Raw genomic sequence first — 21,787 nt, forward strand, 5'->3', positions numbered from 1 at the left:
GCATGCTTAAGTTGGCTTTAAAGCCTTTAAGCTTAGTAAACTACTCCTAATCTAAAGAATGTTGATGGTCTCCAACCACATGCCAGCACATGGAGAAATATATAAATTTCAGTATTTGTATGACCGCAGCATTGGCCATGACGGCAGGCAGCCTCAGCCGATCCGCCACATTCCTGTCCGGGTGAGGCCAACCGCTTGGCTCCTCTCGCTAAATCTAAAGCTCCCAGCTAAATCGGACACCCGAAATTAATCACACTGGCTGGCTGGCTGGAGAGGAAAAGTAGTGAGCTCCCACCTCCCTCCCTGCATCTCTGCTCCCACCACCACCACCAAACCCTCCGATCCAAACCCTCCTCCCTCCCTCGCATGCCGCCGCGGCCCCCGAGGCGGCGGCGCTGCTGACTCCTCCTACTCCTCCGCGGAGACGACATGGGCGGGGTGACGTCCACCATCGCCGCGCGCTTCGCCTTCTTCCCACCCACGCCGCCGTCCTACACCGTCGTCGCCGACGCCGCCACCGGCCGCCTCCTAATCCCCGAGATCTCTCGGGCCCCCGCGCGCCGCCGTAGGCGGGATGGCGGCGGGGACTCCTCGTCCGGCGCCGCCCAGGAGGAGGACGGCACGGAGGTGGTGCGTCTCCGCACGCGCCGCGGGAACGAGATCGTGGGGGTGTACGTGCGCAACGCGCGGGCCTCCGCCACGCTGCTCTACTCCCACGGCAACGCCGCGGACCTCGGGCAGATGTACGGACTCTTCGTCGAGCTCAGCCGTCGGCTCCGCGTCAACATCTTCGGGTAATGCTCGCTTCAGCTCGCTCGCCTGTTGTTAGGACTACTTTTCTACTTCTCTATAAGTTGAGTTTACCTGGGTTAGAGAGTTCCCATTGGGGGAAACTTCCGGGAGAAGTTCGGGAAAGGTGCGTGCACTTACAGGGTGTTTGATATGAGTTTGCATTTATTATCTTATGTTTATTTTTTAGGGGATATCGGTATCTTTTGTGTGCTTATTTCCTGATTGATTCCTGCAATTATGCAAAAGGGATGGCGTTTTCTCGAAAATTGTCTGGTAGTGGCGACTGGCGAGAGATGTTTGGGTCATACACAAGTGGTTATCGTATTTAATTTGTGTGCCTTTCTTCTTCGTTAAAGGAAAGTACCCAGTGGCTCCTAGTCCTAGTTATTCCCATTTTTTTAGGTGCGGATGGAATTCACCTGTATCTACTGGCACTTAAGCTGCCACGTCTCCTCTGAGCACTGCATAATTCGCCCAGCCATGAAAAATGAAGCATCTCTGCAGTGCTGCCCGACACCCTCAATGTCTAATGGAATTTTGCTTCAGATTAAGAATTCCAGCTATCCCTTGTTAGTCATATAAGGGCATGTACAATGGGGTGACGTCAGCCTTCTCTTAGCGATGCCACATAAGATAAAATCTGATGTGGAAGAGAGAGAAACGAAGAAAAGGCACAAGCCTTCTCTTAATTAAGAGATGATCTCTTCACAAGAATGATAAGGCAAAGATAAGGCAAATTTACCATTGTACTAGATTTCACCTTTTCTTAGCATTTATTAGTTAATTTTATTCATCTAAACATTAATTCTAAGATAGAACACTAAGAGATAACCCATTGTACAACATGTTTTGTTGTCTTTTCTAATTGACGTGGAATGCCTAAGATAAGACAGTCTTATCAACCATTGTACATGCCCTAAGGCCAGAATGGGCTTCCTTTTTCAAAAAAAAATTCTCAGAATGGACTATAGTACTGTATCCAACATTGTGGTGTAGCAAAGAAGGTAATGTATTTTATGGAGGTAGCTTGAATCTGACACGAGACACTTTTTGAATGATGAAGAGATGGCATGTTGTATTTCGAGGCATAATTGTTGGGTTTGTCTAGTGGATCACCTATATACCTAATGATTGGAGTTATGCAGAGAGACGTGCATCATATTTGTGGGATCTCACACGCTAGTATAATATTTGGAGCAATATTTGACCCCCCTCAAATGCTAAATGGGTTCCCATTTATGCTTGTGCTTGATTTACGCTCAAAGTTAGTACCCTAGAGCAAAAAATACAGTTAATTTCCACGAAATCATTTCCCCTGACATCCAATTTAATGTACCTAATATGTGTCGCAGGTATGATTATGCTGGTTATGGAAGGTCTACAGGGAAAGTATGTTTATGCTAGTTGCTTCATCTTTAACTTAAGTAGCAGAGCTAATCTTCTACATATCTTAATGGACAATTTATTCTTCCATTGAACAGCCCACTGAGTATAATACATATGCAGACATTGAAGCAGCATATAACTGCCTCAAGGAAAAATATGGTGTGGCAGATGAGGATATAATCCTATATGGTCAGTCTGTTGGAAGTGGCCCAACCATTGATCTCGCTTCACAGTTGCCGAACTTGCGAGCTGTAGTTTTGCACAGTCCCATTTTATCGGGACTAAGAGTGCTATATCCAGTTAAAAAGACATTTTGGTTTGACATTTACAAGGTAAATTTGACTTATCCCCCTGTCCGTAGCGTTGTTTATTGTTTGTAAGGTCTGATATATTTTCCCTCCATTTTGTAGAATGTGGACAAAATCGGCTTGGTAAATTGTCCAGTTCTTGTCATTCATGTAAGTTCTGTTATTTACTCTCTTTTTCTTCCATTTTCAGTAGTTTCCAGTTCTTGCATTGGGCCCATGGTGGGATTAGCTTTGGATTTGAAATACCAGTACATTGACAAGCTGAACATAGATGATTCATTTGTAAACCCTTGTAAAGTCAAGTGTGTAAAAATTTAAACAAAAATGAAGCAAATGAACAATCAGATGTCAAAGTTACAGAGGTGGAATAAGTCTTGTCCTGTTTTAGAGTGTTAACTATCATGTCAGTTTCTGTCTGAGAATTTTGGTGCTCCAGTTGTCATGACTGAAATAATTCTGATTCCTATACCAGGGTACATCAGACGATGTTGTTGATTGCTCCCATGGGAAACAGCTATGGGAGCTTTGCAAGGTGAAACATTCACCTTTGTGGCTAAGTGGTGGTGGGCACTGCAATCTCGAATTGTATCCTGACTACATCAGACACTTGAAGAAATTTGTGTCGAGCCTTGGCAAGAAATCAGCAAAACATGACCTAAAAGAGGCATCTGCAAAGGATGACAGTTCTAGTAAAGATGCAGAGCCTGCATCTTCTGACAAGCCTCGAGAGGTTGCGAAGTGCCGACAGATCTCGCGGAAGAGCTTAGATAGTCGAGTCGGGAAATCCAAAACAGTGGATGTTCCTGAAAAGCCACGGATGAGCTCAGATGATGTTGACAAATTCAGGAGGAGAAGATGCTTGGTTTGGTGATGTATGATATGGCACAATTATGGTGTAGTATTGAATACCATAGCATGAGAATCAAGCATACATTGTAGTATTGTACAGCGAGGAACAGCATGAGCAGTTCCCGCATTCGAGGGATAAGAGCTGTTTTAATACGGGAAAGAGAATCAAGAAGCTGCTGAATAAGCTGTCATCTATCAAAGAGGTACGTCTTAACATGGTTACTTTATCGGTTATAGACGCGTGCGCAACCGACCTGTTTTGCAACACCAGTGGCAGCATCATTTCCATCATGTAGAAGTGTACCATTATTGTCTGTAATCATGAGTGACGAAAGCAGAACATTTGCTGCCACTTTGCGTAGTCTAAAGTATTGGCGCAATCACAAGTGACATGTTCTAGTCTGGATATGCCAATATAAGTGTTCATATGTTACTTTCGTCTATGTTCTACACCTCTCTTGTTGAGTGTACAGAGAATCTGAATCATCTGACTGGTGGAACTGCATATTAGCAAGAAATGCAAGATCATATCTCTAAAAATCTATATATTCAAATGTATCATCAACACGCCACTCATGGACACTGCCTCTGCTCTGGTAGCCAACAAACATATATTTACATCACCTGGAAGGGAAAAAGAAATGTCGGGCCGCTCATACACGGCAAATCAAGCAGCTCTCAGTAGTAAGCATACTACAAACATGAAATAAAAATTGGCTGCAAACACTGATCTAATCTGCTCGGCTGCGTCACTGGCTAGTGTTAGGAGTAGTGGTCCTGCTGTCCCACGGAGCATGAACCGTGTTAGGAGAGAAGGGCGCAACGAGGTCCTTCTTGTCTTTGCCGTCTTTCTCCACCACGCATCCCTCCTGTATGCCCCTGAGCACATCGAGCACTTCCTTGATCGGCGGGCGCATCTCGCCGTTCTGCTGGAGGCACCGGAACGCCAGCTCGGCCACCATAGTCATCATCTTCCTCGTCGCTGGATCGGACTCGTAGCCAAGCTCGAGGTCCACGAGCTCCTCGAGCTGGCACTTCTGGATCCTGTTGATGGCCATGCCGGCCAGGTTGATCTCGTTGCGCTGACGGGTGATGTCTACAGCCGGCTTCGATGAGATGAGCTCCACGAGGACGACCCCGAAGCTGTACACGTCGCTCTTGTCGGTGAGCTGGTAGCACTGGTGATACTCTGGATCCACATACCTGCCAGCCATGCGAAGAACACAATGGTTACATAATGAAATGCGAGAAGATTACTCGCGCTGTCTTCTCTCCCGTTTCAATTTGCTCAATCTACCGGAGTGACAAACGTACCCTGGGGTGCCCTGGGGAGCGGTCGAGACGTGTGTGGCGTCGAGGGGGAAGAGGCGGGAAAGGCCAAAGTCGGCGACCTTCACATGGAAGTCGGCGTCGAGGAGGATGTTGTTGGTCTTGACATCACGGTGCACGATGGGCGGCTCGATGGCATGGAGGTATGTGAGTGCGGCGGCGGACTCAACGGCGATGTTGAGACGGAGCGGCCACGGGAGGGCACGCTCTGCCGCGCGGTGGCCGTGGAGGTGGTCGGCCACCGTGCCATTCTGGACGAACTCGTAGACCAGGAGGAGCTCGCGGCTCTCCTTTGAGGTGCAGCCGTAGAACATGACCAGGTTCGGGTGGCGCAGCCGGGCCAGGATGGCCGCCTCGTTCACGAACTGCTCCACGCGCCGGTAGCTGTTGTTGTACAGCCGCTTCACCGCCACCACTCGCCCGTCTGCCAGGTATCCTGGATCGACCAAAGAGTACCCAACCATTGCACAAGAATGAGTTCACATTTTCTTTCAACGTAGCCAAATTGGCGCAGACGGGCATGCCGTGAGATCGAGCAATGTGTACCTTTGTAGACGGTGCCAAAGCCGCCGTCGCCGATCTCTCTCTTTTCGTTGAAGGAATCGGTTGCCTCCTCGAGCTCCTCGTAGCTGAATCGGTTGCCCATGTCCTGGACGCTGCCGGACTCCATGTCGCTGCCCCTGGAACGTGTAGGGGTCCCGCCAGAGCCGCTGTACTTGAGGAGCTTTGAAGACGAGGTCACCTTCCTCTGCTTTCTCTTGCGGATGAAGAAAACGGCTATCACGCCAGCAATAAGCAGCGCACCGACACCGGCTGCCGCACCACCTGAAATAGCGAACAATGATCGAACATATTAACGCCTGACAGTGAAATTGCTGCAGCCAGTAGTAGAACCCTGAATAATGTGCACAGATAGGTTAACTACAGGTTGCAAACCAGAATGCAAATCACCAACATCTGTGGAATTTTCAGCTGTCAATTTTTTCAAGTAGTATAAACATTCAGTGTAACCATTTGCACTGGTTGAGAAAGTGAAGTGGTTAAAACAACAATTTGATTAGTATGTCGAAGATGCTCTGTTGCTAGATTTTTCTTGAGGGAAAGACTGCAGGGGATAACCCCTAGAGTATATTGTGAGCAGCAGGATGATCTCTAGAGTATATTCTTGATCTAGCAGCAGGATCAATAATGCTCTGTTGCTAGATCAAGAATGCAGTTCAAATATAAATGTAAGAGGTTCACATGCCACGCATAATGATCTACTACAGCTGATCAACTTGCTCAAACTTGTCTTGTGCCGCATCAAAACATTAACACGGCATGAAATTAACTGCATGAAAAGGAAATGTGCAGTATACCTGCTATTGCTGCTATGTTTATCTTGTTTATCTTCTTTCCTGCGTAAGCAGACAAAAAAAGTCAAAAATAATGTGTGTGAAAATTTAACGAGTATCAAACTTCAAGGTGATTGTTTTCTATCGATCCATTCAATTTGTTTCTGGAGACCTAACGAACTAAGAAAAGATTTTGCAACTGCTGCCGATATTATATAAAGAAGAAACATATGGGGAACATGGGCAAGGTGCTGTTTCCTCCTAGTAAAGCTGTCACGTGCTAAGCTACAAAGCCTGGAAATTAACTTTGACCATAAAGAGGAGGTTGCTCTATTGCTTTTGACTACCGATGAACAACGACCCGCACTATGAAAAAAGAAAATCTTGTACCAACAGCGGACAAAGGCATCCTTGTTGTCTTCATTTTTCCTTCTTAGTTCGGTTGACAAGTTAACATTCTCTTTTTGAAGATATGGTGCATCATGACATGAAACATGAAAAATATTATGACTTTGGATAAAGCTGTAGCAAAGCGTACACGTTTACGTTTGAAGGCGCAATTAACATGTACTGGCAGATATTTTTCCGGGGAACATGACAGATACCAATATGTAGGACATCGGCGTCAAGGAAGAAAACTAAAGAAACCATAAAGGCAGGCAGCTGTAGTCTTCCCTAGGAATGAAAAAAACGATCTCTCCATGATGTCAGAGTGTCTGAAAAAAATTTCGAAATCAAAGAATAAATTCCACTGAAAATTTTGAGCCACCAACTCATATTACCACCTGAAATTGCCTTCGAAAGTGTGAAAAGATGTCGACCCCTCAAATAGACATTGACAGGGATGGACCATTGCCATGTGTCCGCAAGCGGGCCTTTGATCTTATCACACATTCACACCTAACCATCAATTCGCTGGTTGATCTATCAACGCAGGCTGCAGTAGACAGTACTACTCACTCCATTCCACGATAGAAGGCGTATAGATTGGGAGAGGGCGTGAATGGATCAATCGTTGGGACCTAAAATGGTTTCTGAATTCCGAATCAGTCCATGGCCGGGCATGAGGAAATGGAGTCGAGTCGCTGTGCAGCTGCTCTTCATTTCTTTCTCCCCGTTGCCGTCCTGAAGCGGACGTGATCGATGAAGCCAAGACCCTGCTCTGCTGGACATCTGTGTTCTTCAATGGGCGTGTCGATCTTTGTCCAAGGAAAGAAAGGTACGGGAGAACGGATCGATCGTACTGATGTGGTTGAAGCTACGGTTCGTTTCACACGCTGATATTTCTCCTCCTTTTCTTTTCGAAAAAACATTGGCGCGTATTTGTTTAGTTGGCCTACCCAGTACCCATCCGTCAGATAATGGTGCTGCAGTGTGCTTGAAGCTAGCAATGGCTCTAATTTATGGCTCTAAGTACGGAGTAATTGCCAAGCGAAGCGACCCAGATAGATGTGTCCGGGTTGTTGTTGCTTTAGATGGTTTTCGTACGGAACTGACGCGGCAGCAGCGGTTCGATCAGAACGGCTTACCGGACCGTGTCGCGGCGGAGCCTGAGACCTTGCTGCAGCCGTCGGCGTCCACCAGGGCGCCATTACCGCCGCAGAAGCAGCCCAAGAACTCGCCGGTGCCGTTGTATCCGCACCTCCCATCGAATCTCTCGCACCGGGCGCAGGGTCCGGAGCCGATCCTTTCCCAGCTCACCTGGAACCCCCCGCGGAGCGCCTTGGCGTACCCGCCTTCCCTCCACCCGGGGTCCTGCGCTGCGCCTTCCGGGACGGCGTCACTGAGCACGGGCGCCCTGTACACCGACTGGCACGCCTGCCACCATCCTTTGGGCTTCGGCGGAACCTCGCGCTCCGGCAGCACGAAGGACATGGTAGGCTCTGCTTCGCCAGAGCTCCCGGCGCAGGTGATCGGCTTGATACTCGGCGGCTTGCGCGCCGGCTTGGGCTCCGGAAGGAACTCGGCGTCCGGCGCGAATGCGCAGCCGGTGAAGAAGAAGAGGTAGGCGATGGTGGAAGTGGGCAGATGGAAGGCCTTGGGGATGGTGACGTTGTGGCCGGCTTTAGGGCAGGCTTCGCCACCGTCGAGGATGTCGGCGTCGGCGAGGGAGACGGTGAGGCTGGCGTAGTCGATGGAGGAGACCGTGTAGTCGTCGCGGTCGAGGCGGAGCGTGGGCTTGCCGTCGTCGTCGCAGAGGATGGCCAGGCCCGGGTAGCCGCAGTAGGAGTGCTCCGGAGGGGGCGCCTTCTCTGTCTCGTTGTAGAGGTAGAACGGGTACTTGATGCTGAGATCGCCGCAGACGGAAGGCTCGAGCTGGCACGTTGGGGTGCGGCGGCTGTTGTAAGTGTCGTCGCCATGGGAAGCGACCGGGGAGAGCACGAGCAGGATGATGAGGCAGAGGAGAGTCATGGCCGGTTTCTGCTCTGTTTTGGCTCGAGGGTTCTGCGCTGCTGGCACGGTTGGTGTGGGGCTTTGGCTGGTTTGGTTGCCTCCCCGTTTATATGCCGTGCGCTAAGCACGAGGTACCAAGCGAGGTTTGGGTGAGAGGGTTGGCCGGTTGGGTGGGCACTGCAGGACGTACGGCACATGACAGTCGAGAGCACTGGCCGACTGGCGACGCGCCAGCTCAAGATGGTAAGAATGGCATGTAAGATCTAGGCATGACCGGCCCGGTCCCAAGCCCGGCGTGCTGGCATGTAAGATCTAGATTTTTTTAAGAATAGATACGTCTATTTTTAGTCAAATTTGAGACAAGAATTATGAAACGGAGGGAATAATAGATAGATCCAAAAATTCATTTTTTTTATCATAATTGATTATTTTTAATAGCCAGATCAGCCTGGGCCTCAGGTCCGGCCCCGACTTGGAGTTTTGCTACCGGGCTTTATACTCATTTGCTAAAAAAAAAGATGTGCATATACTAGCCGTCAGCATAATTTTTTCTCATATCCGACCACCGATTTATCCCAATAAGTTAGCAACAGCAAATGAGGTGGCTGGTGGCGCCTGGATCGTGCGAGGCCTAGAAGTGGATGAAGGCCATGTAACGGATACTCGTTGCCATCTTGACGTTAGTTGTGCCACAGCCCTCTAGGTCGCGTTGATGCAAAAAAAAAAGAACTTCATCCATATCCTAGCTGTTGCGCTCCACGGTGGCATACCGGTTGGTGTAGCACCTCAAGATGACGGAATAATTTTTAGGTCCAAAATTGATACATAGTACACAACTTCAGAAAAAATATCAATTCGTCCCTGAATAGTTCCACCAGGATACTGTTAGTTCCATATTTAAATTTGGTACTAGTCACAACATGATTTCTTTTGTTTTTTATGTAGTCGTAAAAAATAGAATTGAAATGTCATGTGGTAGATTGTGTATGCTAATCTATATGCATGCCATAAGTTAATTTAAGATTCTTTTCATGACTCTAGACATGATTCAAATATGTTTACCAGGTTTCTTACCGGAAAATATGCTCCCAAGTTGGTCACATTTGTAATTCCTTGCCAATAAAACTAGTGAAAATGCGAACTGAATTTTTTTTTAAAAAAAATCATTCTTTTAAACCGGACAAAAGCTATGTGCTCTCACAAAAGAAAAAAGAAAAAGGAAAAAAGAAAAAATTATAGTGGAGCCTTTACTGCAAGACCGGCTTTGATCTCTCAGGTTGGAGTATGTGTTTTCCAAAAAACAACCACACACGAATTTTGCTGTCGCATACTCGCATGTGCGTGGAATGGTCAAGACGGCGTCCTACTCCTTCTCACGACATCTGTGGAAAACGTGCGCTCTACTGGTATTTCAGTAACATGAAAGCGTTCAGGAAGCAATCGCGTCCAAATCGGGGCAAGAATCGGTCGCGACTACTACAGTTTTTACCTACCAAACCTGAACAATTTCGTTCGAAAGTTCAGGTTACAGGCTTTGTCAGAGTTATGCGGGATTTGACTGGCTTGGCTTACAGCGATTAGAAATGTTCAGTCTTCGCACTTGCCCCTCTAGTTGGTGAGAAATCATTCGATGTGCGACATCAGAAAAGATGCAAAGTAGCAGCGCGCGGCGGCACAACAGGATTGCTGTACAACCATGTTGTAAGGTCCAAGTGATTTCAAGAAGTAACAAAGTTTGGCAGTCACTTACTACCAACATTACGACATATGTTCGTGGGAAGGAAAGGGCCAGGAGCCCGAGAGGGCTACACGTCAAATGCAAAAACACGCAACTGTTGGAAGAAAAAGGGAAAAGTTTCAGATTCAGAGAGCTTACCGGCGCCCTTGACACAATTATCGGAGTGCATTCGCCCGTCAGGGCACAAGCAATCGATGAAATCCATGCCCTGGCTGTAACCGCACTTTCCATTGGATTGCTCGCACCGGATACATGCCTGGGGCTTCACGCTGTCATTCAGTCCCAATTGAAATCCCTCACGAAGAAGCTTGCCATATTCACTGTTTCTCCATCTATAATCAGTATGGTCGACCGGGATATTTTTGTTCACAGGCAGCTGTATGACTTGCCTGCACGCGTGCGACCAGTTCCTGGCGGGCACTTCATCATCCGGAAGCACGAACGACAGTCCAGGGCCCCCGCCAAATCCTTGGCAGCTGATGGGGTCGATGTTACTTGGTCGCGGGAAGCCAGAGCCGAACGAGCAATCGATCAAGAAGACGAGGTAATCGACCGTGCTGTCAGGAAAGAAAAGCCATGATCCCTGTGAAAGGGTCACGTTACCACCGACTATTGGTCTTGGGCAGGTGTCGGTGCCGCCGCCGAGAACCTTGGGATCAGTTAGAGAGACGGTCGGGATCGTGCCATTGATGCTTGTGATCGTGTACTTTGCGGGGCCGTCGAGTTGCAGGGTGGGCTTGCCGCCGTCGCAGACGATCCCCAGGCCAGGGTAGCCGCAGTAGGAGTTGTCGTAGCCCTTGAGTTCTTTTGTCTCCTCAGCGAGATAGAACGGGTAGCTGATTTTCACGCCTCCGCAGGTGTATGGCTGATCCAGGCACATGGAGGAGTCGTAGGCATCGTTAGATGAATCGCCATGGGAGGCGGCAACCGAGAGGAGGAGGATCAGCAGCAGCCGGTGACATATCAGGAGAGGAGGCATGGCTAATGGAGTCAGGAGCTTTGTTCGTCGCCGCTGCTCGCCTCTCCGTTTATAAGTCGTGAGGGCCTTGCGAGTTTCTACAGAGGCTGGCAGGCTGATGAGAGCGACAGGAAGGCCTTGACCAGTTGCGGCACGCATAACGCGAGTGTGTGCCACGCAAGTCGGCTGTTACCTCCCGTCGTTGTACCGTGGAGACTCGTTTGATGTTTGATTGGTTGAGTCGCATGGAAACAAAGGCTTCTAGTCGCCCATATCTATCTTTTGCCTTTCTTACTGGGGGATTTGCATTTGGGAATTGGTAAGTTTTCGTAATAAAGTCCCTAAAAACCTCTCACCTGGACCACCGCGACAGAAAGAATAAGGAGACTTGACCCCGTCAACTCTATTCTGGGAACATATCGGGCAAGTGTGCGTTCGTCTTTGTAAAAAAAAAAGGTGCTCGTTCAAGCCCGGAAACACGTCCAGAACAAAGCAAAAATACCCAGGTATACGCTGTTTCACATTCAAATGCTCTAGAAAAGTTTCTCGATCGCATGCAGTGGGTTGCCTTGATTTTTTTTGGAGCAACCAAACAATGATGCATAACAGGAACAAGGGGGATGGAAAAGGTCAGGAACCATCCTTGTCGGCTGACGAAACCAGGAGCGAATATCTCGCCTTCCCACGCGCTATTGGTTTCTCAAGCAAGCACCGATGAATTTCCGATTAAATCAGGTCAAGCATAATTACGTCTGCAGTGCAAGCGTCAGCAGGAACGAGCGTGCACAGCGGAGAGGAGGCGGCGGCCGCCGCTACGAGATGCAAATCCGGGAAATCAGTGGCTACTGAACTAGGAACAATTCATCAGTCCTCGCTACGTTATCTAGGTGGACATTGGCACACACAATTGGGTCTGTGATCGAACACGCGAAATGGCAATTGGCAAGCGAGGGGATTGGTCTACTTTCGGCTGGGAATAAAACAGAATGATCGGTTCTGAAGAACTTACTTGATGCAGACGCGGTGCTTCCAGTTCTGCTGTTGCCACTGTTGTAGCAATCCGGAACCCCAATCTTCCCGCCGGAGCACACGCAACCAAGGTATTCCTTGCTCTCGCCGTAGGCGCACCGTCCGGAAGACTGCTCACACGCGTGGCATGGCTGCTGCGTGCTCTGCTTCCATGCCAGCTCGAACCCTTCCTTAACCACGGCACCGTAATCCAACGGCAACCTCACCGAACCACTTCTCATCAGACCATCTTCATGCACCGGCACCAAGACAATCTTGTTGCAGTGCTCAGCCAATAGGTTCTCTCGAGAAAGCTTGTCTTCTTCAGAGGTGAACACGAAGGAAACACCGTTTCCACTGCCTGCAGGCGGACTGAAACCTTTGCAGTCGATCTGGTGATCTTCTACGTCGGGCCGGGGAGCGCAGCCGAAGAAGAATTTGAGACTGTCCAAGGAGTCGGTGTAGTTCAGCCACTCCGGGTCCATCGTAACGTTGTGGCGGACTAAGGGGCACTTGCCGCTAAGGGCGTCAGTGTCCACGAGAGTCATGGAGCGATTGTCGTAGAAGATGTTCTGGATGGTGTAGTTGGCTTCGCCGAGCCGAAGGATCGGGGTCTTGGTATCCCCATCGCCATGGCAGAAGATCTTCAAATCGGTGTAGCCGCACGAATAGGTTGTGTAATCTTCTTGGTTTCTTCCAGTTGCGTTTGACAGATAAAATGGGTATTTGATGTCAACGCTGCCACAATTGAATGATTCGGAGCAGGTGGACTCGTTGTATGTTGTGAGCGGAAGAAGGGAGGCGGAGGCATGGACGAAGAGGAAGAGGGGGACGAGCAAGCATGTTGGGTAACCCATGGAGAGGCGAGAGCAGAGATAGACAGATTTGACTGTTTTAGTAGCTCTATAGTCCTGCACGCGTTTGGTTCCGTATTTAAGTCCGGTGCACCTTTGACCAGGTTTGGCACAGAATTTGGTTGGTTGTATGGCCGGACGTGACATCCCCTGCATTATCAGGGGAGAGGCGACCAGCTCGCAAGACTGGTGCTTCACGGTAAACGCCCCGCGGTGTAAGCCAAAAGTTGTGGGATGCAAAGGCTCAATCAGTCCACGTCCACTGCAGTAGCTCGTTCAAAATGAAATAATGCGGACCATATCAAATTTATTCACACTACCCTTTTACGACTGAAGAGGTAAGTACTAATGTTAACCGTTGATTAAAAATTTGCATCTAAACATTGAAGCGGGTGCACCGAAGCAGTTCACACGGGAGGAGGGCAGGCACACGACACACGTCCCGCAATGATCCGTGGTCGGGCCACCATCGCAGAAACAGCTGAAGCCGATCCCGCCGTGCGTCTGGTTGTCCCGGTAGCCGCACCATCCGCTGGATCGCTCGCATCTGCCGCACTGATCGGAGTTCGGGCTGTAGTTCAGTTCGAACCCAGCCTTGAGCACATCAACATATCTTGTGGCCAGAGGAAAATCCGCCAAGCCCTTCTTATGAACCTCCAGCACCGGCGCTACCACCGCCGCCTGGCACTCGAACTCGTACGCTTCACCCGCGTAACCATCACCCTGGAACACGTAGGAACTCTTGTTATATGCTGCTGGGCAGCTACTTAATTCCACGGCAGATGTCCAGGAGGCGTTCTTCTTGCAGTCGTAAAAGAAGGTGATGTTGGAGTCCGCGTGCGAGAGCTGAAGCGCGGAGATGGTGTCGATTGTGAGGTTGAAGTCGAGGAGCGGGCAGCCGGTCGTGGTGGTGAAGGCGTCGGCGTCGGCGAGGGAGATGGTGTGCGTGTCGTAGTCGATGCTCGAGACTCTGTACCGGTGGGATTGGGCGAGGAAAATCAGAGTGGTGTTGTTCTCGCAGGCAAGGCCGAGGCCTGGGTAGCCGCAGCTGGAGGGTGAAGCTGAAGACGAGGAGTTGAGCCAGAACGGGTAGGCGATGGTCTGTTCGCCACATGTGGCGTTCCTGCAGGCGGATGGGTAGCCGTCGGCGGCCGTGGCGAAGAGGAGCAGAACGGGGAGGAGGAGCAGAGGTGCCATGGTTGTGTGTGTGTGGATCAGTGGATGGGAAAGGGGAGGATCGAGGGGGAGACTGGGGGAGGAGTGTCGATTAAAGTCGGCGTGAGAGTCAAGTGAGGAAGTTAGACTGAGCGCGACGGGTGCTTCGAGTGGATGTGGAAATTTCGTACCTCGACCGAGCACACGGCAGCTCAAGGTTCCACAAAGTTTTTCGGTCCTGGATGCGTGGCGGAGTTAGGATTTCATTAGGCCTTCGTTGCTTCAAATTACTAAAACTACTCCGTATTAAATCCCTATTAAATAAGACTTGGCAAAATTTTAAAATTATCTATCTATTATATACTACTCCTAGATCTAAAAGCAATATGAAAGGTGCCGAGAGAAGGTTCCACGTTAATCCACATCACCTTAATTATTTTAACCGTCGGATCCGAGATCTAAAGCCATTGAAAGACCTAAAAAAGTTTTGGCGTTTCCCTCCTAGACACGTTGATTTGTATGTTGTATATGTTCGGTTCAAAACAATCACGTAGCTTGACGAAACCGGGTGACCAATCAACGTCAACTTAACTAAACAATATATCTCATTAAACAATCTTGCCTTTTTTAGAGAAAAAAAACAATATTGCCTTTATATGCTTTGTACGTACGCGCGTACTCGGCAGATGCAGAGATCGATCACTACGAGATCGATCAACACGACACCAACAGACGTTGCCATCCTTATAATCTAAGTATTAACACATGGCCCTAAGTTCTAATACCGGCTACTAATTGACATATGATACGTACGGGCAAATGACTGCCAGCAAATTAACCAAACATTCACTCATAAATATCTCTTCAGACTCAATAAAACCGACTAGCTAGCTCATTACCTAAATTTAAATCGACCGTCGATAGAATAATCATCAAAAACTTTTAAATAATAGTGTGAAATTTAAGCTCGAGTTACGATTTATTACCATGAAAATCGCACCTACTAATATAACTTAACATACATGCCATCTATCAGTGCAAAATCGATTCACCGATTTCTCATCTAAACTTTAATTTTGTCTACAAATGTGATATCACTCACTAATAAATATCTATAACGACTAGCTCATTACCTAAATTTTAATTTGAGTATCATTAGAATAATCATGTAAAACTTAAATTCATGTTATGATTTATTACCATGAAAATCGCTCCTACTAATATAACTTACATACACGCGGTCAACCAGTGCAAACATTCGATACATCAATTCCCTGTGTGAACTTTATTTTTATGTACATACGTGATATATATCACGTGGTTGTATCATGTAAATACCTGAGGTTGGCAGGTGATTTGAACTTTAATTACATATACTAAGCTAACATCATCTACAAATGAGCAATCAGTCTAATTCACATCACATGAATTGTTTCAACCAATACCTACCTCTGTTCAGGTCCAAAAGGCATGCACTTATTTCTAGATCATCAATTTTATTAGCTAAATATGTATTATATTGCACAAAAAGTATACCATTAGATTCGTTATCAAAAGAACTTTTAATTTTCATGATCTTTTTTTGTCATATAACTTACATTTTGTTAGTTAAATTGGTGATTAGGAGCACGCACAAGCCATAAACCTAGACGTAGGTAGTATATAATAGAAGGGCAATGTGTGGTTCTAGAGAGAAAACTCCATGTTGATCCATGTAATATGTATTATTTAAACCATTAGGTCTTATACCGAACAATTAAGATTTATGAGTAGTAACGGTGTTCGGTAAACATAACTCGGCCTACCAATATATCGTTAGCAAGATAAATGTGGCTCTTTACAAAACGAGTTCCTAACCGCATTTGAATATTTATTACTCTACGTGTCAATACACAATTGCTAAAAAAATGTGAATTGTGTTACACATGGCCTCAAATTTAACTCTGACTATTAATTTCATATCCTGTATGAGCGAATGACCGGCCAGCAAACCAAACAAGTTTTTATGAAATATCGTTACAAAGTACCCATAGTAATCAAACAGTTAGCTCAAATGATCAATACTTTCATTCGAGTATCGATAGAATAATCAAGTAGAACGTTACTCTTGAATTGTATTATCACGGAAATCCCACCTACTGATATAACTTGGCATACACACGACTACAAATGCAAATAACAGATCCATCAATTCCACGTGTGAATTTTAATTTTAATTTTGTTTTCCAATGTGATGTACGTATATCATGCATGATCAATCATCTCACGTAAAGATCAGTGGTTGGTAGATGGTCTGAACTTTAATTATAAACACTAAGCTAATGACACCACAAACAATTAATCAGTCTGACGTAGAAGTTGAGCGACCATCCGACACACGCTTTAGCGTTTAGTTCTGGATTTTACTATAAAAACACATGCAAATGAAACATTTTGTCTCATCTTCTAAACATATTTGACTCAATATACTTTCATGCTTATAGGGGCTGTGAGATTGATCAATTCTACTTTTCTAGATAAATTGGGTTGAATAATTCGACCGATCATGTAAATAACACAAAAATACATATCTACGATTAGTTAGAAAATAATGATGCATGATTAAAGTCGTTTCCGGCGCGATTACGCGGGACACCATGCTAGTTCAATTAACAAAGATAAAGAATGTCACGGCTCGGGCTGCCTGAGGCAGGTCTCCGCTTGCATGTATTCTCGCTATGGCCCCCTTCTTTTTCAGATTTTAGACAAGTTTTAGTTCTCACGAGGCCAAAAGCTGAAAAGAAGGGAAACTCAGGTCCCAGAACATCAGTTGCACATGAAGAGAAGCCTACACCCGGTGGTACGAAAAGTATAGGCATGAGCAACTAAACAAATGAACTCGATTACACATGTGAAGAAGCTTTGTGTAACTGGCTTCAAAAACTAATATGCACAGCAGTAGGGTGCGCGCACCTGGCCAATAAACATATACACTAAAGGAAAACAATTGTAATAAAAAACACATGTATTCTCTTGATGTTCAACATTTAAGATTTCACTTGAGTTGAAGATATAAAAAAAATACAACGAGCAAAAAAAAAAGTACAACTGCATGTACTTAGAACTAAAAAAGCATGCCAAAAACAGACTAATCTCTTACTATTTCCCAGATAATTTATACTTAGCAAAGCCGAATAGATTAACATAAACGTGAGAAAGACTTTAAATCTGAACTATTATAATCTGGATCAATCAAAATTGACGGTGAAGATATTGTTTCTATGTGGATGATTGTGGTGGCTTGTTGTCCTATTGTTTCAATTATACAATAGATTATATGAACGCAAATAAGAAGGAACTCCAGATTGAGAGATATTGCTTAAACAATTTCCATCTCTTCAAGCTTAAAGGGCGGGCATCCCCTGCAATTTTGAAAACAAATGCTCATAAGTATATGGCGTACAAATTTACTGAAAATTTATAGTATGCTGATAAACCACACCTTACAGTTTGCAAAAATAAATTAAGAAAGCAAGGTGTGCATGTTTTTTTTTTTGGGGGGGGGGGGGGAGAAAAATGGAATAATATGCACTCCCTCCGATCCTAAATTCTTGTCTCAAATTTGCCCAAATATGGATGTATCTACTTTTAAAAGGCGTCTAGATACATGTAATATTTCGACAACAATTTAGTATCGGAGGGAGTATCTACTTTCAGGCAGACTAAATGTGAGTAAGATGTCCTTTTTATGTGGGTTGCCAGGGTATATATCTTCTGCTCTTATAAATAACTCAATTGGTGGCGAAGGTCCACCACTTTTAGATCGCACCCCCTCCTGACCAGAAAATATAGATTATTTCATTTGAGACATTGCATCGTCTTTAAAAAACTATTTTTAATTCTGATTGGGCTAGTATAATACTCCCTCCATTTCACAAAGGTTGGAGTATTTTGTTTCGTTAAGACAAGCCTTTGACCAAGAGTTACTCTATTAATATGTAAGTTATATGATACGAAACCATGATCGTTAGCAAGAACTTTTAAAGATGAATCCATTGATATAGATTTCATGTATGAAAAAACACATATCAATAGAGTTTTCGTTGGTCAAAGCCTTGTCTTAACGAAACAAAATACGCCAACCTTTGTGAAATGGAGGGAGTATGGTGTATTAGCGCAAACTGAACCATGAGTAAATTGCATTCGTTGGAGCTTGAAAGAAAATCTGGCTAGGGCATTCATTCCCTGGGTTGTCTAAAGCCTTGTTTGGTTCTGGCAGAGAGTTCGAGAACCAATGATCTGATGTCCTGGAATGCAGTTTATTTTTATGGTTTTGCTATTGCTAAGGCGACTGAGAAATAACTATTCGTAAGTCGACGCTAACAACCATCCGATCTGTCATTGAGATTCGTGCAAGATCCATACAAATATAAAATGATGATTTTTTTAATTTAATAATGACTATGATCGTCGACTGAGAAATAGACACTCCCTTATTTTTCCTCCATTCCTCTCAATCCTTACGAAGCCCATATTTTTCTAGCGAGACCTAAACAAGTCACTTGTGTATTCTGGCTGTTTTCTAATTTGCTTTGGCTGTCTAACGTTAGGTATCTTAACTTATGGTTTTTTTTGTAAGGAAAGTCGTGAGAGAATCATTGGCAGTGTGGCGCTGACAGGGAACCCTATCAAGCCGCACGAAATAAAATATCGATTTCAACTTTAAACATGCAAGTGTAGAAGACTAGCGTGCCAGCGTGGCACTGAAGTAGCAGTTCCTATCATCTTTCTCTCTCTCCTTTTCTTTGCGCAAAGCAGTTCCTATCATCTGCCGTCGTGTACAGCCACATCCTTGCGCGAAACTTCGTCTGACTGACTTGGTATGTATAGGTGTCAAGTTTCGGAGTACTCCGTACTAGTTTTTTCGTGAGAAAAAAAATCTACTCCAACTCCATATGTCATCTTCGTGTTTTCTCTTCTTTAACGCATTTGAATTGGTCCATCTTAATGTTATTGGAAGATTTGTACAAATATCGCCCGTACTTGGGTGTAAATCCACCAATGCCATCTTCCCCTGGTGGTCAATGCAGGCTTTTTATATTTTTTATTTGAAAAACTGGCTGAAAAGGACTTGTGCATCGCCAAGCAAATTCCAGACTGGGAAGAAGAAAATACATACCGCACCCGCCATCGGCGCAGAAGCAAGCGAACTCCGTGCCGCCGTGCTGCTCGATGCGCCCGTACCTGCACCGCCCGCCGGACCGCTCGCAGGCGCCGCACTGCTCGGATCTGGCGCCGTAACTCATCTCGAACCCGTCGCTCAGCGCCTCACCGACACCGAGAACCGGGTTGATCATCAGCCGATTATGCGAGCTCAGTAGCACCGGCGTCACCACCGTCTTCTCGCATCCATAGGCCAGCCCGTACCTGCCCGTCGTGATCGTGTTATCCGGGAACACGTACCAATTGCTCATGTTCTGTTCTTCCGGGACGCACCCGTCGAGTCTCACGGCGGAGGTGTGCCTGGAAACGTCGTCGGTCTTGCAGTTGTAGAGGAAGGCGAGCTCGGAGTTGGACGGCGTGAGCTGCAGCCAGGCGTTGGGGTCGACGGCGAGGCTGTAGCTGAGCCGTGGGCACGTCTTGTTCCACGCGTCGACGTCGGCGAGGGAGACGGTGTGGTTGGCGTAGTCGATGCGCAGGACTCTGTACTGGTGGAACTGGATGTCGAGGATCGGAGCGTCGTCCACGCAGAGGAGGCCCAGGCCCGGGTAGCCGCAGTTGGGCCCTGAGTGAGCGAGCCAGAACGGGTAGGTGATGCTGTGGCCGCCGCAGGTGGCGTTGCTGCAGACAGCCGGGTAGACGTCGGCTGCAGCTCCGGCGAGGAGGAGCAGAACGGGGATGATGAACAGATGATGCATTATGGTAATATGATGGACGAGGAAGAGGAGACTGGGAGGGGCTTCATATGGCATTCCAGCGGGCAAAGATCGGTGGTTCCACGGATGTGGAAATTTGGTGCCATGACCACGAGTCAACCAGGCAGCTGATCCATTCGGCGACCGTTTCCCGTTTCCCCTGTATCTGGCACTTTTCCACTGTAAGATGCAGGTAGCTGGTCGCTTTATGCACCGGTGGAGAATGGTTGGTAATGAGTTCGGAACCTAATCCATCCCAGTGGACCGAAGAACTTTACGGGGCAACATGCGTGAGCCCAGCTCAGTCAAACTCGTTAGTCCAGACAGGTTTGGTTCGCTTTTTTTCCTTCAAAATGGGAGCGATCACGATTTATCAAATCAATACAGACAACACACACACACGGCCAAACCAAATCAGTCATCCTTACAAATGAAGTTTCGGTAATAACAAAAGGGAAATGAGCAGCAAAAAACGCATAAAGCTAGGTGGCGCCACGGCGATCCTGAGATTAAGCCACCACCCATGCAGGGGGAAAACCTCTCTGGCATCTAGGTATATGACGACAACGACGTACCCCGAAAAAATTGGTTCACATGTCCTGACCACACAGTTCCTGGTTCCATCACTGTTTACAGGCCACTACATCAGTCAAAAAAATATCAACTTAGAATGAGGGAAACATACGCGAGCAGTGGGCACATAAATTTATTCTTCCAGTGTTCCGAACGACCCCGCGTCGCCCGTGGATAAATTTATTTTTCCAGTGTTCTGAAGGACCCCGCGTCGCCCTCCTCTGACGACACGGGGCAGCAGATGGCGTCGCCGGCCCTAGCCCCCTCCCCCCTACCTCCCCCGCATCGCCGCCGTAGGAAGGGTGCCGCCGAAGCCGGGCACGCCCAGGGAAGGTGGCGGTGGGGCGGTTTCCCCCTTTTCTCGCGCGTGGAGGCGGCCGCGCGAGGCCGGCGCATGGCCGGCGGTGATGCGGGCCCGATCTGGGCCCGGCTTTGGGCTGCCCGCCAGATCTACGGGGCTGTGGCGTGCGCTGCCGGCGAAGGGAGGTGCAAGTAGCCCGCGCGAGGAGGGGGCCGTGCGCGGGTGGCTAGAGCAGGCGCGGGGCGGCGTCGCGTGGCGCGGCAGGGCTAGTGTGGCTCGATCTCGAGGTGGAAGCACCGAGCCCGGGGCTGGTGGTGCCAGATCCGGTTGGTCTCGGAGCCGATCTGCTATGGGATCCATGGAGGCCGCCGTCCGCGGTGTTGCGGGCCCGATCTAGGCCTGGTGGGCCTGGCCCTGCTGCCCTGTTCCGCTAATCGTGTGGCCAGGATGGCGTCGCCTGATCTGGTGCATGGGGCGGTTGCGGCGCCCTGGCCGGTGCTCGTTGGTGGTTTGTCGCGTGGCGTTCGGTGGGTTTTGCCGGCGCTCGCGGTGGTGCGGTGGCCTCTGGTCGAGACCTTGGCTCACGGTGCTGTCCGCTCCTATCTGTGGTGGGTTTCGTGGCTGCGGGTGAAAACCCTTCATCGACGTTGTCGGTGCCAACGACGGCGGCGTCCTTGGACGTCGTTTCCTTCTTGAAGGCGTCGTTGTGCATCTCCGCCACTTCCCAAACTTTGCAAGTGAGGTGCCTCCGAGCGAAAGTTCTGATTCAGTATCCGAGTCGGGTAACGACGGCGTCCTCGGACGTTGTGCCCTCCTTGGAGGCATTGCCTCTGAAGCCCTTGTTTGGTGGCGGACTATGCTTGCAGCGGGGGGCCTGACCAGGGAGGGCAGCTTCGTGCGACGCGGGCTTGCCG

General features: G+C 47.8%; 4 protein-coding genes across 7 annotated transcripts; 1 reads left to right on the forward strand and 3 right to left on the reverse strand.

The window, feature by feature from the left end:
• The first annotated feature begins 222 nt into the window (after positions 1–222).
• On the forward strand, positions 223–3,778 carry LOC100821307 (alpha/beta hydrolase domain-containing protein 17B). The gene is made up of 5 exons (XM_003569544.4): positions 223–794; positions 2,145–2,181; positions 2,274–2,510; positions 2,589–2,636; positions 2,959–3,778. Exons 1-5 carry the CDS (start codon positions 430–432, stop codon positions 3,355–3,357), a joined length of 1,086 nt encoding a protein of 361 aa, XP_003569592.1. The 5' UTR covers positions 223–429; the 3' UTR covers positions 3,358–3,778.
• Positions 3,779–3,863: 85 nt separating this feature from the next.
• Positions 3,864–13,006, reverse strand: LOC100836861 (LEAF RUST 10 DISEASE-RESISTANCE LOCUS RECEPTOR-LIKE PROTEIN KINASE-like 1.2). 3 transcript variants are annotated; one of them, XM_014899074.2, is made up of 5 exons: positions 12,098–13,006; positions 6,023–6,061; positions 5,211–5,489; positions 4,650–5,100; positions 3,864–4,538 (listed from the first exon to the last, which is right to left on the reverse strand). In XM_014899074.2, exons 1-5 carry the CDS (start codon positions 12,951–12,953, stop codon positions 4,085–4,087), a joined length of 2,079 nt encoding a protein of 692 aa, XP_014754560.1. In that variant the 5' UTR covers positions 12,954–13,006; the 3' UTR covers positions 3,864–4,084. The 3 variants fall into 3 exon arrangements, with proteins under 3 accessions (XP_014754560.1, XP_024314283.1, XP_010232164.1); XM_024458515.1 differs by lacking the exon at positions 12,098–13,006 and adding an exon at positions 10,269–12,074; XM_010233862.3 differs by lacking the exon at positions 12,098–13,006 and adding an exon at positions 7,528–10,261.
• Positions 13,007–13,225: 219 nt separating this feature from the next.
• LOC100821607 (LEAF RUST 10 DISEASE-RESISTANCE LOCUS RECEPTOR-LIKE PROTEIN KINASE-like 1.2) lies at positions 13,226–14,253 on the reverse strand. The gene has a single exon (XM_003569545.4). The coding sequence runs from the start codon at positions 14,145–14,147 to the stop codon at positions 13,302–13,304; it is 846 nt and encodes a 281-aa protein (XP_003569593.1). The 5' UTR covers positions 14,148–14,253; the 3' UTR covers positions 13,226–13,301.
• A 2,797-nt stretch (positions 14,254–17,050) lies between these two features.
• LOC100837170 (LEAF RUST 10 DISEASE-RESISTANCE LOCUS RECEPTOR-LIKE PROTEIN KINASE-like 2.7) lies at positions 17,051–20,189 on the reverse strand. 2 transcript variants are annotated; one of them, XR_002962975.1, is made up of 3 exons: positions 19,264–20,189; positions 17,366–17,506; positions 17,051–17,241 (listed from the first exon to the last, which is right to left on the reverse strand). XR_002962975.1 is itself a non-coding variant. In XM_010233863.3 (2 exons), the coding sequence occupies exons 1-2, from the start codon at positions 20,054–20,056 to the stop codon at positions 17,418–17,420; spliced, it is 882 nt and encodes a 293-aa protein (XP_010232165.2). In that variant the 5' UTR covers positions 20,057–20,188; the 3' UTR covers positions 17,217–17,417. The 2 variants fall into 2 exon arrangements, 1 of the variants encoding a protein (XP_010232165.2); XM_010233863.3 differs by having other exon boundaries at positions 17,217–17,506; positions 19,264–20,188.
• Between the last annotated feature and the right edge of the window lie 1,598 nt (positions 20,190–21,787).

This window comes from Brachypodium distachyon, chromosome 2 (assembly GCF_000005505.3).
Source record: "Brachypodium distachyon strain Bd21 chromosome 2, Brachypodium_distachyon_v3.0, whole genome shotgun sequence".
NCBI classification, from domain to species: Eukaryota; Viridiplantae; Streptophyta; class Magnoliopsida; order Poales; family Poaceae; genus Brachypodium; species Brachypodium distachyon.